The sequence below is a fragment of the Cyclopterus lumpus genome, chromosome 2 (assembly GCF_009769545.1).
Source record: "Cyclopterus lumpus isolate fCycLum1 chromosome 2, fCycLum1.pri, whole genome shotgun sequence".
Classification (NCBI taxonomy): Eukaryota; Metazoa; Chordata; class Actinopteri; order Perciformes; family Cyclopteridae; genus Cyclopterus; species Cyclopterus lumpus.
The window spans coordinates 802,186-818,120 of NC_046967.1; the positions used below are offsets into that span (position 1 = coordinate 802,186).

A 15,935-nucleotide genomic window follows, 5' to 3' on the forward strand; every position below is an offset into this window, starting at 1 on the left:
ATGGGAGCGCTGGAGAAGGAGGAGGACGCTGCTCCTCCGGAGGAGAAGAAGAAGAAGAAGAAGAAGAAGAACTCCAAGGAGGTGTTCTTCTCCGTGCTGCCGGATCGATACGAGCCTCTGATCGAGGAGGCGGAGGAGGAGAAGGAGGAGACGCCAGAGGAGAAGAGGAGGAGGAAGAAGAAGAAGTACAAGAAGTACAGGAAGGTAAGAGCTGACCTTTGACCTGAAGGGGTGTAATCATTGTATGTTTTGTTAATCAAAACGATAAACATGTTAATATAATACAAAGATTGATTAATATTATTTAATATCATATTATTTATAAAAACAAAACAAACATGTTTAAAATATGAATTGAAAGGTAAATTGAGTTGTAAAGTAATACAATTAAATACTATAATAATATAACAACATATAATAATAATTAATCAAATGGAAAGATAAAAATATAAATGAATTAATAAAAATAATACATATTTGTATATATAAATAACTCAAACACATTTTAATAAATAAATATCAGGTTACCTCAACAACTAAATATAAAAATATCAATTATAAATACAATGTTATATACATTTTAATTCTAAGAAGAAAAAAACAATGCTATATAAATACATTAATGTTACAACTAATAATAACTATTATAATACAATGTAAAATTAAAGTTTAACTTATTATTATTTGTCATTTTAACTTTAGACATCATGTTTCTTTTAAGGAAAAGCATCTAAACAAAACCATAAAGGTGTTAAAATGTGCTTCAAATTCTAAAAGTACTAAAGTAAATATTGACATGAAAACATGAAAGAAGTCATAACTCATGAAGCGGTTTGTAGCTTCGGGTGAAGTCACAGGTTTGAATCTGTTAAACATTCACTCAGTTTGACCTTTGACCTCAACACAACTCACTAGAGGTATTTATACTTCTGAAAATAACCCAAATCAACACGTGGACTGAAATAACTTTTATTATAAACCAAACCAAATGTACAAAATGTGTACCACTAAATATAATAAAAAATATTAAATTATAAATCCTAAATTCATTATCAAATAATTCAATAATATTCAAAAGTTTCTACACCAGATGTCTAACTGACAGTGCTGTAGCTACATTTAAAGAAGAGATTCCTTCTGCATTTGATTCAATACCACGTCTCAATGTGACGGAGGACTCCTGTGCTAACTTTAGTCCGTCCCAGATTGATCATATTGTCGATAGTGCTACAGGCTCACTGAGAATGACACTAGACTCGATAGCCCCACTGAAGAAAAAGACAGTGAGGCAAAGGAGGTTTGCTCCCTGGTATAACCCTCAGACCAGCAACCTAAAGCAAACTTCACGAAAGCTATTACTCATCAGTAATAGAGAAAAATAAGAACAACCCCAGGGTTCTCTTTAGCACTGTAGCCAGGCTGACAGAGAGTCACAGCTCTGTGGAGCCGTGTATTCCTATAGACCTCAGTAGTAATGACTTCATGAACTTCTTCAATGAAAAGATTTTAATTATTAGAGGCAAGATTGATGCTCTCTTGCCCTCAACTACTGCCGATCTGTCATCAAGAGGAGTGGCCTTGGAAACGGCTGTATGCCCTGGTGTATATTTGGATAGCTTTTCTCCCATTAACCTAGACCAATTGTCCTCAACGGTTTCTACTTCTAAACCATCTACCTGTCTCTTAGACCCCATCCCAACGAGGCTGCTTAAAGACGTGTTGCCTTTAATTGGCACCTCTCTGCTGGATATTGTTAATGTGTCTTTGCTAACAGGCCATGTACCACATTCCTTCAAAGTAGCTGTAATTAAACCTCTCCTGAAGAAGACCACTCTTAATCCAGAGGTGTTGACTAACTACAGACCGATCTCTAACCTTCCCTTCCTCTCTAAGATCCTTGAGAAAGTAGTCACAAATCAGTTGTGTGACTTTCTACATCAGAATAGTTTATTTGAGGAGTTTCAGTCAGGATTTAGTAAACACCACAGAGACAGCACTGCTCACTAAATGCGGGGCTACTTGTGGTTCCAAGAGTCCTAAAAAGTAGGATGGGAGCCAGAGCCTTCAGTTATCAAGCTCCTCTTTTATGGAACCAGCTTCCACTTTCAGTCCGGGAGGCAGACACAGTCACCTCATTTAAGAATAGACTTAAGACTTTCCTCTTTAATAGTGCTTATAGTTAGGGCTGAATCAGGTTTGCCCTGGTCCAGACCCTTGATATGCTGCTATAGGCTTATAGGCTGCTGGGGGATGTTTTAGGATACACTGAGCACCTATCTCCTCTTCTCTCTCTCCTAATGGATGAATTTACATCTCTCCATTGCACCTTATTAACTCTGCTTCCTCCCCGGAGTCGTTGTGACTTCACGTCTCATAGGGTCCATTGGACCTGGAGGTGTCTGATGCTGGTGAGCCGGCCTCCCATTGGCCCTGCTGATGCCCCGCCCCCTCCTCTCTACCTCCTTCTGTTTCATGGATTGGAGTTCCATTCATACATTGTCATATTCATGTAATGTGTTTATGTAACTCTGTAACTCTGTTCATCTGGTCACATGACATCTATTCATCTGTCCATCCGGGGAGAGGGATCCTCCTCTGTTGCTCTCCTGAAGGGTTCTTCCCTTTTTTCCCTGTGAAAGGTTATTTTTGGGGAGTTTTTCCTGATCCGATGTGAGGTCAAAGGTCAGGGATGTCGTATGTGTACAGATTGTAAAACCCTCTGAGGATAATTTGTAATTTGTGATATTGGGCTATACAAAATAAACTGAATTGAATTGAATTGAATATAATACCACAAAAAATAGTCAAAACAAATATTATTAAATTGAAACACACATGTTAATTAATTTAGAAAATAGGTATGTTATAATAAAATATATAATAACATATAAAATAAATAAATGTAAAAACTATAAATATAAACATAACAACAGTAAATTATTTAAAAATAGGAATACAATCCATCTTCTTGGGAGCATGAATGTCTGAACCCCATTTCATTACAATCTTCCCAATAAACGTTAAATGTGAACCCTGTGACTGCACTAAAGGAAAAGTCAGGGGATAACCCAAAGTCTGTGGGGTTCATCCTCTGGGGAACGCGAATGTCTAGACCAACTCTGAAATCAGTGGGGTTCATCCTCTGGGGAACGCGAATGTCTAGACCAACTCTGAAATCACTGGGGTTCATCCTCTGGGGAACGTGAATGTCTAGACCAACTCTGAAATCAGTGGGGTTCATCCTCTGGGGAACGCGAATGTCTAGACCAACTCTGAAATCAGAGGGGTTCATCCTCTGGGGAACGCAAATGTCTAGACCAACTCTGAAATCAGTGGGGTTCATCCTCTGGGGAACGCGAATGTCTAGACCAACTCTGAAATCAGAGGGGTTCATCCTCTGGGGAACGCAAATGTCTAGACCAACTCTGAAATTAGTGGGGTTCATCCTCTGGGGAACGCGAATGTCTAGACCAACTCTGAAATTAGTGGGGTTCATCCTCTGGGGAACGCAAATGTCTAGACCAACTCTGAAATTAGTGGGGTTCATTGAAAGATTGAACCATTATTTAAAGTAAATTTTGAGGCACATTCAGTAACATCTTTGACTATTTAAGAAGTCACCACTGTCATAGGATTCATCCTCTGGCGATCAGGAACAGCATCATTGGATTCAGTAGTGGGTTAATAGATGTAATGCCTTGCTCTGAGGCAGTGGCAGGAACTGAACCCTCACCTTGTGTTTCGTCCATCAGAACGTGGGCAAGGCGCTGCGCTACAGCTGGAGCTGCCTGGTGCTCGGCCTGCAGAACATGGCCTCCGTCTACTCCGCCCCCCTCTCAGCCGTGTCCATCGTGGTGACGGAGGTCCGCCGCACCGCCGGCAGCAAAGCATGATGGGACGTGTGGACGACGCAGCGAGAAGCCATCTTGTTTGAGTCCGATAGCGTTTATAGAAGTCTAGTCCAGACAGTCTTTTGGCTATTACTAAAATGGAAGTAGAAATAAAATACTTTTCCAAGCTGTTAACTTCTTATACGCCTCCTTTGTATTATATGTTCCTAACACAACAACTGTTTTTTATATTTGTATAATATTATAAATGTGCTCGTAACGTTTCTTGTGTCTGTCCTCATTTCATTCCCTACCTCCTTCCATCCTTTCCTAGCGAAACAGGAGTCACCTCGGTGTCATGTTGTGGTAGAAATACTGCATTGTTAAGACATATTTAATCTGGTCTAGAGACAGAAATTATGATCTGCTTTTATCAACCCGAGCATTGATTACTGCGACAGACGGAAGTTTATTTTGAAAATACTGTATTCATCTAAGTGGAGTTTTGTAAGAAAATGCAGATTATATTCTGGACTTTATAACTTTATAACTTTATAACCCCTTTCAGAGACAAAGGGAAAGTAATAAATATATATGTATATATACATATATATATGTATAAATAAATATGTATATATACATATATACATATATATATATATATGTATATATACGTATACCAATACTTTCAACTTTCTTGCTGCCTGTTTAAAAAAAAAAGTATTCTATCTTTTACTTTGGCATTCATTAAAAAAAGAAAATAATGACCAGCTGTAATAGCATCGGATGTCCAGAGGGTGTCGCTGTGTCCCCGCCCCCTTGGACAGGGGGCGGGGCCAGAAGCAGTGATGAAGGTCCTCAGCAGCAGCTGTTGAGCCTCTTCAAGTCCTGGTAGATTATTGAAGGGGTCAGACTCCGGTTCCATGTCTCCGCTGCAGCTGTCCGTCTACTGGCGCCTCTCCCTCGTCTTCTTCTTCCTCTCTTTCCTTTTCTATCTCGACGTTTTCGCGGCCGCCGTCGTCGCCGGATCCTGTCGGCGGGGCAACGGCACGATGGCGCCTACTGCCGGCCAATCACAGGCGAGCGGGAACCGAGACGTGAGTGAGGTTCACCTCGATATTCCTGAAATATGAAAAAAACATTTATTTAATATAATAATTATGTATAATATTTCATATTTAACTTTGAAATGAGCAGAGCTTTGTGTGTCTCAGGGCGTGAAACACAACATTACACAAGCGAGCGATAACCACACAGATAACTTAATGTTAATGTGCAACGTGACGCTGTTAATGTTTCCGTCTGTTCAGAAATGATAAATCACAAACAAGGACTCCGGCTTGGTGATAAGTCCAATAAGATCAACAAACAAAGCCTTACTGTGTGCCTGTGTGTGTCCGTGTGTGTGTCAGTCAGTGTGTGACTGGGCCGACTGGTTGCCGTACGCTCAGACTGCCTACATGGTCGGCCTGCTGCTGGGATCCCTGGTGGGCGGAGCCATATCCGACCGGTACGACACCAACACATTCCATTCACCTGCAGCTCTCTCGGCCTCCTCTAACGCGCTTCTACGCCGCTGCTGTCTGCAGGTACGGGAAGCGCACGGTGCTGCTGGTGTGTATGTACGTGCACGCCCTCTGTGGCCTCGTGCCCGCCGTCCTTCCTCAGCCCTTCCTCTACCTCGCCGTTCGCTGCTTGACCGGCGTCTGCTGCTGCTGCATCAACATCTGCTCCTTCAGTCTGGGTAACGAACCACACTGACCTCACCGGGTGTCCGGTGAGTTTTATTGGACCACAGTGGGACACGAGGGAGATAAAGAACACGTGTCCCAGATAAAGTCCTGCTAATGAGGAAAACACTGACCTCTGACCTCTGGCTGAGACTGAAAGGGGACAGCAGCTTCAATACAACCAACTTCCTGGTGATTCTAGAGCGGGAGACCACCTCTGGTAAAGTGAAGCCAAAGCTTCATGTGTTAAAGCTGCATTCTCTCTCCTGACCACCAGGGGGCGACTCCTCTGGTTGTATAGAAGTCTATGCTTCATGTGTTAAAGCTGCATTCTCTCTCCTGACCACCAGGGGGCGACTCCTCTGGTTGTATAGAAGTCTATGCTTCATGTGTTAAAGCTGCATTCTCTCTCCTGACCACCAGGGGGCGACTCCTCTGGTTGTATAGAAGTCTATGCTTCATGTGTTAAAGCTGCATTCTCTCTCCTGACCACCAGGGGGCGACTCCTCTGGTTGTATAGAAGTCTATGCTTCATGTGTTAAAGCTGCATTCTCTCTCCTGACCACCAGGGGGCGACTCCTCTGGTTGTATAGAAGTCTATGCTTCATGTGTTAAAGCTGCATTCTCTCTCCTGACCACCAGGGGGCGACTCCTCTGGTTGTATAGAAGTCTATGCTTCATGTGTTAAAGCTGCATTCTCTCTCCTGACCACCAGGGGGCGACTCCTCTGGTTGTATAGAAGTCTATGCTTCATGTGTTAAAGCTGCATTCTTTCTCCTGACCACCAGGGGGCGACTCCTCTGGTTGTATAGAAGTCTATGCTTCATGTGTTAAAAATGCATTCTCTCTCCTGACCACCAGGGGGCGACTCCTCTGGTTGTATAGAAGTCTATGCTTCATGTGTTAAAGCTGCATTCTCTCTCCTGACCACCAGGGGGCGACTCCTCTGGTTGTATAGAAGTCTATGCTTCATGTGTTAAAGCTGCATTCTCTCTCCTGACCACCAGGGGGCGACTCCTCTGGTTGTATAGAAGTCTATGCTTCATGTGTTAAAGCTGCATTCTCTCTCCTGACAACCAGGGGGCGACTCCTCTGGTTGTATAGAAGTCTATGCTTCATGTGTTAACGCTGCATTCTCTCTCCTGACAACCAGGGGGCGACTCCAATGGTTGTATAGAAGTCTATGCTTCATGTGTTAACGCTGCATTCTCTCTCCTGACCACCAGGGGGCGACTCCTCTGGTTGTATAGAAGTCTATGCTTCATGTGTTAAAGCTGCATTCTCTCTCCTGACCACCAGAGGGCGACTCCTCTGGTTGTATAGAAGTCTATGCTTCATGTGTTAAAGCTGCATTCTCTCTCCTGACCACCAGAGGGCGACTCCTCTGGTTGTATAGAAGTCTATGCTTCATGTGTTAAAGCTGCATTCTCTCTCCTGACCACCAGAGGGCGACTCCTCTGGTTGTATAGAAGTCTATGCTTCATGTGTTAACGCTGCATTCTCTCAAAATCTACCTGAAGTACCGCACTAAAGAAAAGCCCCGGGTTCCCCAAAGGTAGCCGGGGTGACTCAAAGGGCGTTTGTTTTCTCCACAGCCGTGGAGTGGACGCCGCCGGCCGCTCGGCTCTGGCCGTCGGCCTTCCTGCCGTTCTGCTTCAGTCTGGGGACGATGGGCGGAGCTCCGCTGGCCTGGCTCAGCCCCACCTGGAGACAGCTGCACCTGTCGTTGGCTCTGCCTCAGCTCGTCTGTCTGCCGCTCTACAAGTAGGTGCACCAGTCCGTCTGTCTGTCACTCTGCCCGTCTCTCTGCCCGTCTCTCTGCCCGTCTGTCTGCTTAGCTCTTGAGAAGGTTCACCAGCTCCCTCCCTGTTCCAGTTCCATACCAGAGTCTCCTCGCTGGTTGCTGCTCCGCAGGAGGACGGACGTTCTGGAGCGCTATCGCTGCAACAGCCCTGCAGATAAACAGTGTCTGGACTTGGTAAACCCACACACACACACACACACACACACACACACACACACACACACACACACACACACACACACACACACACACACACACACACACACACACACACACACACACACGCGCACACACACGCACTGTTTGAGTTAAAGTCAATGAGTGTGTTTCTGTGTGTAGCTGTTGTGGTCCGACCTGCAGAAAGCCACCGAGGTTCAGAAGGAGTGTCCACCTGGAGGCCACGCCCCCAGTGACATCATCCACCTGAAGCATCCCACGGTCCTTCTGCGGCTCTTTATCATGAGCTACCTCAGGTACCACAAACACTGACTTTAATAAATATATATATATATTTACAAAAAAGAGTATAAGTTATAATAAAAGTTGATTAAGTTATAATATTTTGAGAATACATTTGAATCCTACTTGTTGTCTATGAAGCTTTTAGGTTCAGGTGGCTGGAAGGCATAATTTTCCATGCTTGTGAAATTGTATGTTTCACGTTTACACTTTACCTCCATCCTTATCCTTATAATAAGTACGATATTATGCAGTTCTCTCCTGGAACCCTTTGGATAGTTTACAGGTAAATCTGATCAAAAGGGGCGGGACTTAATAACCTGAGTTCGTCCTGCAGTGCGGCGTCGGCGTTGACGTACTTCGGCATCTGCATGAACATCGGCTCTTTTGGCGTCGGCGTCTACTCCGCCCAGTTTTTCTCCGGCCTATCGGAGGCTCCCTGCTTGCTCATCCCATTGGTTCGCCTGGGACGCCGGCCAATCAGCATGCTCGCTTTGTTCCTCAGCGGAGCGGCCTGCTTCCTGTCGCTGCTGTTGTCCAGATACAACGGTGTGCATTCAGATCAAATACCTCCTCCTACACATAACACGTGTCGTAATATCAATTATATATATATATATAGAATTATACAATAATGATCAGTGTCACTAGACTTTAGGGGCGTACAGTAGCGTATCATCTGCATAGAGTCGGATGCTGATTTATGATACTTTAGTTTATAAAAATTATTATAAAATTAGCATTAGTACATTAAGCCACTCCAAGTCAAGGATGTACTCCGCACTGAACCGATCAATGATAATCAGGTGCTTGTGATGTTGTGTGTGCAGGCGAGCCGGTGCTGGTGATGAGTCTGGCTCTGCTGGGGAAACTCTGCATCCTGGCGGCCCTCTTCATCTCCACCCTGTACAGCATTGAGCTGTTCCCCACTGTGGTCAGGTACATACACATCCATGTATATGTGTATACTTACACACATATATACACGTGTGTGTACAGTATATATAATGTCGACCATGTCATTGTGACCCAGACAGCGGTGTATGTCCTTGGTCAACCTGTCTTTCCGGCTCGGCTGCTTGGTCAACTCCCTCGTTCCTTCTACCCCAAACGGGGCGATCTCATTGGCCGCCATGGTCGTCTACAGCAGCGGACCAATCGTAGGCTGCGGCCTGTGCCTGCTGTTGCCGGAGACCAGCGGCGTCCCCCTCCCAGATTCGGTGGAGGACTGTGAGAGGCAGCCTCGGCCCCGCCCACCCAGCATGAAAGCCCTCTGGACACGGTGAGAGAAATCCCTCATCCAGCTCAGGTGTTATTTATTATAGAAGAACAGAGAACACTCAAGATCAGCTGCGCTAAGGACTGTTGGTACTCAGGGTACCCGCCCACTTTTTCTCTTACTTCCTCTCATCTCCGCCTACTTTCCATAGTCGGCGCCTACTTCCCGTAGTTGTCACCATCTTTCCTTCGTGACTGCCTACTTACCGTTGTCTTCAACTACTTCCTGCAGTAGTAACCTACTTCCCTTCGTCACTACCTACTTCCTGTCACCCTTGACTACTTCCTGTTTTCTTCAACTACTTCCTGCCATAGTAACATACTTCCCTTCGTCACTGCCTACTTCCTGTCATCCTTGCCTACTTCCCTTCGTCACTACCTACTTCCTGTCATCCTAGCCTACTTGTTGTTTTCTTCAACTATTTCCTGCCATAGTAAACTACTTCCCTTCGTCACTGCCTACTTCCTGTCATCCTTGCCTACTTCCTGTTTTATTTTACTACTTCCTGCCATAGTAGCCTACTTCCTGCCATAGTAGCCTACTTCCTGTCATCCTTGCCTACTTCCTGTTTTCTTCAACTACTTCCTGCCATAGTAGCCTACTTCCTGTCATCCTTGTCTACTTGCTGTTGTCCTCACATACTTCCCGCCATCATAACTGACTTCCTGTCCTCATCGCCTACTTCCTGTCGTTGCCACACTAGAAACCAGAGAGCGTATCTTTCCGTTGGACTACGTCAGACCAAATGAGGGTGTTTTATATTTTCATTCAATCTCTTTTAAGTTTCAAAATAATGCTCAGCTGTGTGTGTGTGTGTGTTTTCAGGAAGCTGGTGAGCAGCCAAACCCAGAAAACTGAGACGCTCCCTGCAGAGAAAGACGAACTGCACACACTGGACTGACATAAACACACGTGCACGTGCACACGCACACAGGTTGAGTTATTTTTGTTGAATTGTGTTTTAACCCATAAGGATCCACGGGACACAGGTGCTGTGAAGATTCAGGAAAGTTCCTTCTCCAGCTGTATCCTTGATTTTAACTCATGAAGTCCCTGAGGGACACCTGCGGAACATCCTGGTGGGTCACGTGACCGGTCATGTGATTGTGTGTTGCATTGTGCACACATTTAGGGTTGATAATGCATAACATGTCCTTTAGTATATTGAACCTGCTGTGAACACATGTATTCAACAAACTGATACAAATCAGATGAAGTTTCATCTCTGTGACACGGGTACTTTAATAAACAACTTTAACTGTTTGTGTTTGTTGTGTTGATGATGGTGGTGATGATGATGATGATGGATGTGGTGATGATGATGATGATGGTGATGGTGATGATGGTGATGGTCATGGTAATGATGGTGATGATGAGGATGGTGATGGTGGTGATGAGGATGGTGATGATGAGGATGGTGATGGTGGTGATGAGGATGGTGATGATGATGGTGATGGTGGTGATGAGGATGGTGATGGTGGTGATGAGGATGGTGATGGTGGTGATGAGGATGGTGATGGTGATGATGGTGATGGTGGTGATGATGATGGGGATGGTGATGGGGATGGTGATGATGATGGTGGTGATGAGGATGGTGATGGTGGTGATGAGGATGGTGATGGTGGTGATGAAGATGGGGATGGTGATGGGGATGGTGATGGTGATGATGAGAATGGTGGTGATGAGGATGGTGATGGTGATGATGGTGATGGTGGTGATGATGATGGTGATGGGGATGGTGATGGGGATGGTGGTGATGAGGATGGTGGTGATGAGGATGGTGATGGTGATGATGGTGATGGTGGTGATGAGGATGGTGATGGTGGTGATGATGATGGGGATGGTGATGGTGATGGTGGTGATGAGGATGGTGATGGTGATGATGGTGATGATGATGGGGATGGTGATGGGGATGGGGATGGTGGTGATGAGGATGGTGATGGTGATGGTGGTGATGAGGATGGTGATGGTGATGATGGTGATGGTGGTGATGATGATGGGGATGGTGATGGTGATGGTGGTGATGAGGATGGTGATGGTGATGATGGTGATGGTGATGATGGTGATGGTGGTGATGAGGATGGTGATGGTGATGATGGTCATGGTGATGGTGATGATGAGGATGGTGATGGTGATGATGGTGGTGATGGTGATGGTCATGGTGGTGATGGTGGTGATGGTCATGGTGGTGATGGTGGTGATGAGGATGGGGATGGTGATGGTGATGATGGTGATGGTGGTGATGGTGATGATGGTCATGGTGATGGTGATGATGGTGATGGTGATGATGGTCATGGTGATGGTGATGGTGATGGTGGTGATGGTGATGGTCATGGTGATGGTGATGGTCATGGTGGTGATGAGGATGGGGATGGTGATGGTGATGATGGTCATGGTGATGGTGATGATGAGGATGGTGATGGTGATGATGGTGGTGATGGTCATGGTGATGGTGATGGTGGTGATGATGATGGGGATGGTGATGGGGATGGTGATGGTGATGGTGGTGATGAGGATGGTGATGGTGATGATGGTCATGGTGATGGTGATGATGAGGATGGTGATGATGGTGATGGTGATGATGGTGGTGATGGTGATGGTGGTAATGGTGATGGTGATGATGATGATGATGGGGATGGTTATGGGGATGGTGATGATGGTGATGGTGGTGGTGATGATGGTGGTGATGATGGTGATGAGGATGGTGATGGTGGTGATGAGGATGATGATGGTGATGATGGTGGTGATGGTGATGATGATGGTGATGAGGATGGTGATGGTGGTGATGAGGATGATGATGGTGATGATGGTGGTGATGGTGATGATGATGGTGATGATGGTGGTGATGGTGATGATGATGGTGATGGTGGTGATGGTGATGATGGTGGTGATGGTGATGATGGTGATGATGATGGTGATGGGGATGGTGATGGGGATGATGATGGTGATGGTGATGGTGATGGTGATGATGATGGTGATGATGGTGATGATGATGATGATGGTGGTGATGGTGGTGATGGTGGTGATGGTGGTGATGGTGATGATGATGGTGATGGGGATGGTGATGGGGATGATGATGGTGATGGTGATGATGGTGGTGATGGTGGTGATGGTGGTGATGGTGATGATGGTGATAGTGATGATGGTGATGGGGATGATGATGATGGTGATGATGGTGGTGATGGTGGTGATGGTGGTAGTGATGATGGTGATGATGATGGTGATGGTGATGGTGATGATGGTGGTGATGGTGATAGTGATGATGGTGATGATGGTGGTGATGGTGATGGTGATGATGGTGGTGATGGTGATAGTGATGATGGTGATGATGGTGGTGGTGATGATGGTGATGATGGTGATGGTGGTGGTGATGATGATAGTGATGGTGATGATGGTGATGGTGGTGATGATGGTGGTGATGATGATGGTGGTGGTGATGATGGTGATGATGGTGATGATGGTGATGGTGGTGATGGTGATGATGGTGATGATGGTGATGATGGTGATGATGGTGGTGGTGATGAAGATGATGGTGGTGATGGTGATGATGGTGATGGTGGTGATGGTGATGATGGTGATGATGGTGATGGTGGTGGTGATGAAGATGGTGATGATGGTGGTGATGGTGGTGATGGTGGTGATGGTGGTGGTGATGAAGATGGTGATGATGGTGGTGATGGTGATGGTGGTGGTGATGATGATGGTGGTGGTGATGATGATGGTGATGGTGATGATGGTGATGATGCGGGAGCGCTGCAAGTTCAGAGGTGAACCGCTTCTTGAGGACTCTGAATGCCTCCCCAGCTTGAGGATTCCACAGGAACCTGGTACCTGGAGAGGTGAGAGCATGGAGGGGAGCAGCCTCTGGATGCTCCCGGGTGCCACGATGAAGCCCAGGAAGGAGACGGAGCCTTGGCAAACAGCTGGTTCTCCAGCTGTAGAACTCTCCGGACATGCTGTTCATGTTCCAATTCAATTCAATTCAGTTTAATTCAATTCAATTCAGTTTATTTTGTACAGCCCAATATCACAAATTACAAATTTGCCTCAGAGGGCTTTACAATCTGTACACATACGACATCCCTGACCTTTGACCTCACATTGAATCAGGAAAAACTCCCCAAAAATAACCTTTGACAGGGAAAAAAGTGAAGAAACCTTCAGGAGAGCAACAGAGGAGGATCCCTCTCCCCGGATGGACAGATGAATAGATGTCATGTGACCAGATGAACAGAGTTACAGAGTTACATAAACACATTACATGAATATGACAATGTATGAATGGAACTCCAATCCATGAAACAGAAGGAGGTAGAGAGGAGGGGGGGTGGGGCATCAGCAGGGCCAATGGGAGGCCGGCTCACCAGCATCAGACACCTCCAGGTCCAATGGACCCTATGAGACGTGAAGTCACAACGACTCCGGGGAGGAAGCAGAGTTAATAAGGTGCAATGGAGAGATGTAAATTCATCCATAAGGAGAGAGAGAAGAGGAGATAGGTGCTCAGTGTATCCTAAAACATCCCCCAGCAGCCTATAAGCCTATAGCAGCATATCAAGGGGCTGGACCAGGGCAAACCTGATTCAGCCCTAACTATAAGCACTATTAAAGAGGAAAGTCTTAAGTCTATTCTTAAATGAGGTGACTGTGTCTGCCTCCCGGACTGAAAGTGGAAGCTGGTTCCATAAAAGAGGAGCTTGATAACTGAAGGCTCTTGCTCCCATCCTACTTTTTAGGACTCTAGGAACCACAAGTAGCCCCGCATTTAGTGAGCAGCTCTCTAGTGGGGCAATATGGTACTACAAGCTCCTTAAGATATGATGGTGCATCACCAATCAAGGCTTTGTAGGTGAGGAGAAGAATTTTAAATGAGATTCTTGATTTTACAGGGAGCCACTGCAGAGCAGCTAATACAGGAGTCATGTGATCTCTTTTCTTAGTTTTTGTGAGTACACAAGCTGCAGCATTCTGGATCAACTGGAGGGATTTAAGAGACTTATTAGAGCAGCCTGATAATAAGGAGTTGCAGTAATCTAGTCTGGAAGTAACAAACGCGTGAACCAGCTTTTCTGCATCTTTTTGAGACAAGATGTTTCCCTTCATTCTTGGAAAAAAATCAAGATGACATCCAGGTACACAAACACAAACTCATTCAACATGGGCCTGAACCAGGGCCTGAAACACAGCTGGGGCGTTAGTGGCCCCCAGGCCAAACGGCATGACAAGGTACTCATAGTGGCCACTGGGGGTATTGGACGCTGCCACTCGTCCCCGTCCCTGATTCTGACAAGATGATAGGTGTTCCTTAGATCAAGCTTAGTGAAAAAAGCAGAGGAAATGAGTGGGAGAGGGTACCGATTCTTAACCGTGATGTCGTTGAGGCCTCGGTAGTCAATGCAGGGATGTAGTGACTTGTCCTTCTTGAAACCAGCTCCAGCTGGGGATGAGGAAGGGCGAATGCTACCAGCGTCCATGGAGTCCTTTATGTACCTGCTTGTGTCTGGGAATAAAGGGAACGAGTATTCAACAGCTTCCCTCACCCCCGGTGTCCACCACCGGGTTCTCGGGTTGCCGCCACGACAGGCACCGATGACCTTCCGGCCACAGCCCCGAGCAGCCGCGTCCACAATAGAGGCTTTGAACAAGGTCCACTCGGATTCCACGACCCCAGCCTCCCTCGGGATTTGTGAGAAGTTCTTCCGGAGGTGGGAGTTGAAGACCTCCCGGACAGGATCCTCTGCCAGACGTTCCCAGTTCACCCTCACTACACGTTTGGGCTTGCCAGGTCTTTCTAGCCGAGTCCCCCGCCATCTGATCCAACTCACCACCAGGTGGTGATCAGTTGACAGCTCTGCTCCTCTCTTCATCCGAGTGTCCAAGACATACGGCCGCAGATCAGATGATACGATTACAAAGTCGATCATTGATCTCCGGCCTAAGGTGTTCTGGTACCAGGTACACTTATGAGCCACCTTATGTTCCAACATGGTGTTCGTTATGGACAAACTGTGGCTAGCACAGAAGTCCCACAACAAAACACCATTCGGGTTCAGATCGGGCAAGCCGTTCCTCCCAATCACGCCCCGCCAGGTTTCTCTGTCATTGCCCACGTGAGCGTTGAAGTCTCCCAGGAGAACTATGGAGTCGGCAGGCGGCGCCCTTTCCAGGACCCCTCCCACCGACTCCAAGAAGGCCGGATACTCCGAAATGCTGTTCGGTGCATAAGCACAAACAACAGTCAGAGCCTTACTCCCCGCAACCCGTAGGCGCAGGGAGGCGACCCTCTCGTTCCCCGGGGAAAACTCCAACACAGCGGCGCTCAGCCGGGGGCTCGTGAGTATCCCCACTCCCGCCCGGCGCCTCTCACCCTGGGCAACTCCAGAAAAGGACAAAGTCCAACCCTTCTCCAGGAGCTTGGTTCCAGAGCCCATGCTGTGCGTGGAGGTGAGCCCAACTATATCTAGCTGGTACCGCTCCACCTCCTGCACCAGCTCCGGCTCTTTCCCCGCTAGTGAGGTGACGTTCCACGTCCCTAGAGCTAGTCTATGCCGCCGGCGATCGGCCCGCCCAGGTCTCCCGCCTGGCCCGCCGCCCGGTCTACATAGCACCCGAGCCCGATAATTCTCCCTGCGGGTGGTGGGTCCACAGGGTGACTGCTGCTCCATGCTGTTCTTTCGGGCTGAGCCCGACCGGGCCCTATGGGCGAAAGCCCGGCCACCAGACGCTCGCCGACGAGCTCCCCTCCTGGGTCTGGCTCCGGGAGGGTGCCCCGGTTTCCCTTGTCCGGGCAAGGTAGCTTCAGTCCGTGGGCTGCTTATCATCAGGGTTTATTG

At 46.9% G+C, this 15,935-nt stretch overlaps 2 protein-coding genes across 2 annotated transcripts; both read left to right on the plus strand.

The window, feature by feature from the left end:
* On the plus strand, positions 1-3,893 carry LOC117742060 (uncharacterized protein C1orf115-like). Its single transcript, XM_034549345.1, has 2 exons — positions 1-204; positions 3,753-3,893. The coding sequence occupies exons 1-2, from the start codon at positions 1-3 to the stop codon at positions 3,891-3,893; spliced, it is 345 nt and encodes a 114-aa protein (XP_034405236.1).
* Positions 3,894-4,753: 860 nt separating this feature from the next.
* Positions 4,754-10,251, plus strand: LOC117741935 (solute carrier family 22 member 13). The gene is made up of 10 exons (XM_034549216.1): positions 4,754-4,927; positions 5,243-5,340; positions 5,420-5,574; positions 7,156-7,324; positions 7,436-7,538; positions 7,704-7,837; positions 8,161-8,372; positions 8,654-8,762; positions 8,857-9,105; positions 9,928-10,251. The coding sequence occupies exons 1-10, from the start codon at positions 4,754-4,756 to the stop codon at positions 10,001-10,003; spliced, it is 1,479 nt and encodes a 492-aa protein (XP_034405107.1). The 3' UTR covers positions 10,004-10,251.
* Positions 10,252-15,935: the final 5,684 nt, after the last annotated feature.

Excerpts from the sequence above, each read along its gene's own strand:
- LOC117742060 (XM_034549345.1), top strand. The coding sequence starts at position 1 with ATGGGAGCGCTGGAGAAGGAGGAGGACGCTGCTCCTCCGGAGGAGAAG. Across the intron at positions 205-3,752 it reads AGTACAAGAAGTACAGGAAG|AACGTGGGCAAGGCGCTGCG; the intron begins GTAAGAGCTGAC and ends TTCGTCCATCAG.
- LOC117741935 (XM_034549216.1), top strand. The coding sequence starts at position 4,754 with ATGTCTCCGCTGCAGCTGTCCGTCTACTGGCGCCTCTCCCTCGTCTTC. Across the intron at positions 8,373-8,653 it reads GCTGTTGTCCAGATACAACG|GCGAGCCGGTGCTGGTGATG; the intron begins GTGTGCATTCAG and ends TTGTGTGTGCAG. Across the intron at positions 9,106-9,927 it reads ATGAAAGCCCTCTGGACACG|GAAGCTGGTGAGCAGCCAAA; the intron begins GTGAGAGAAATC and ends GTGTGTTTTCAG.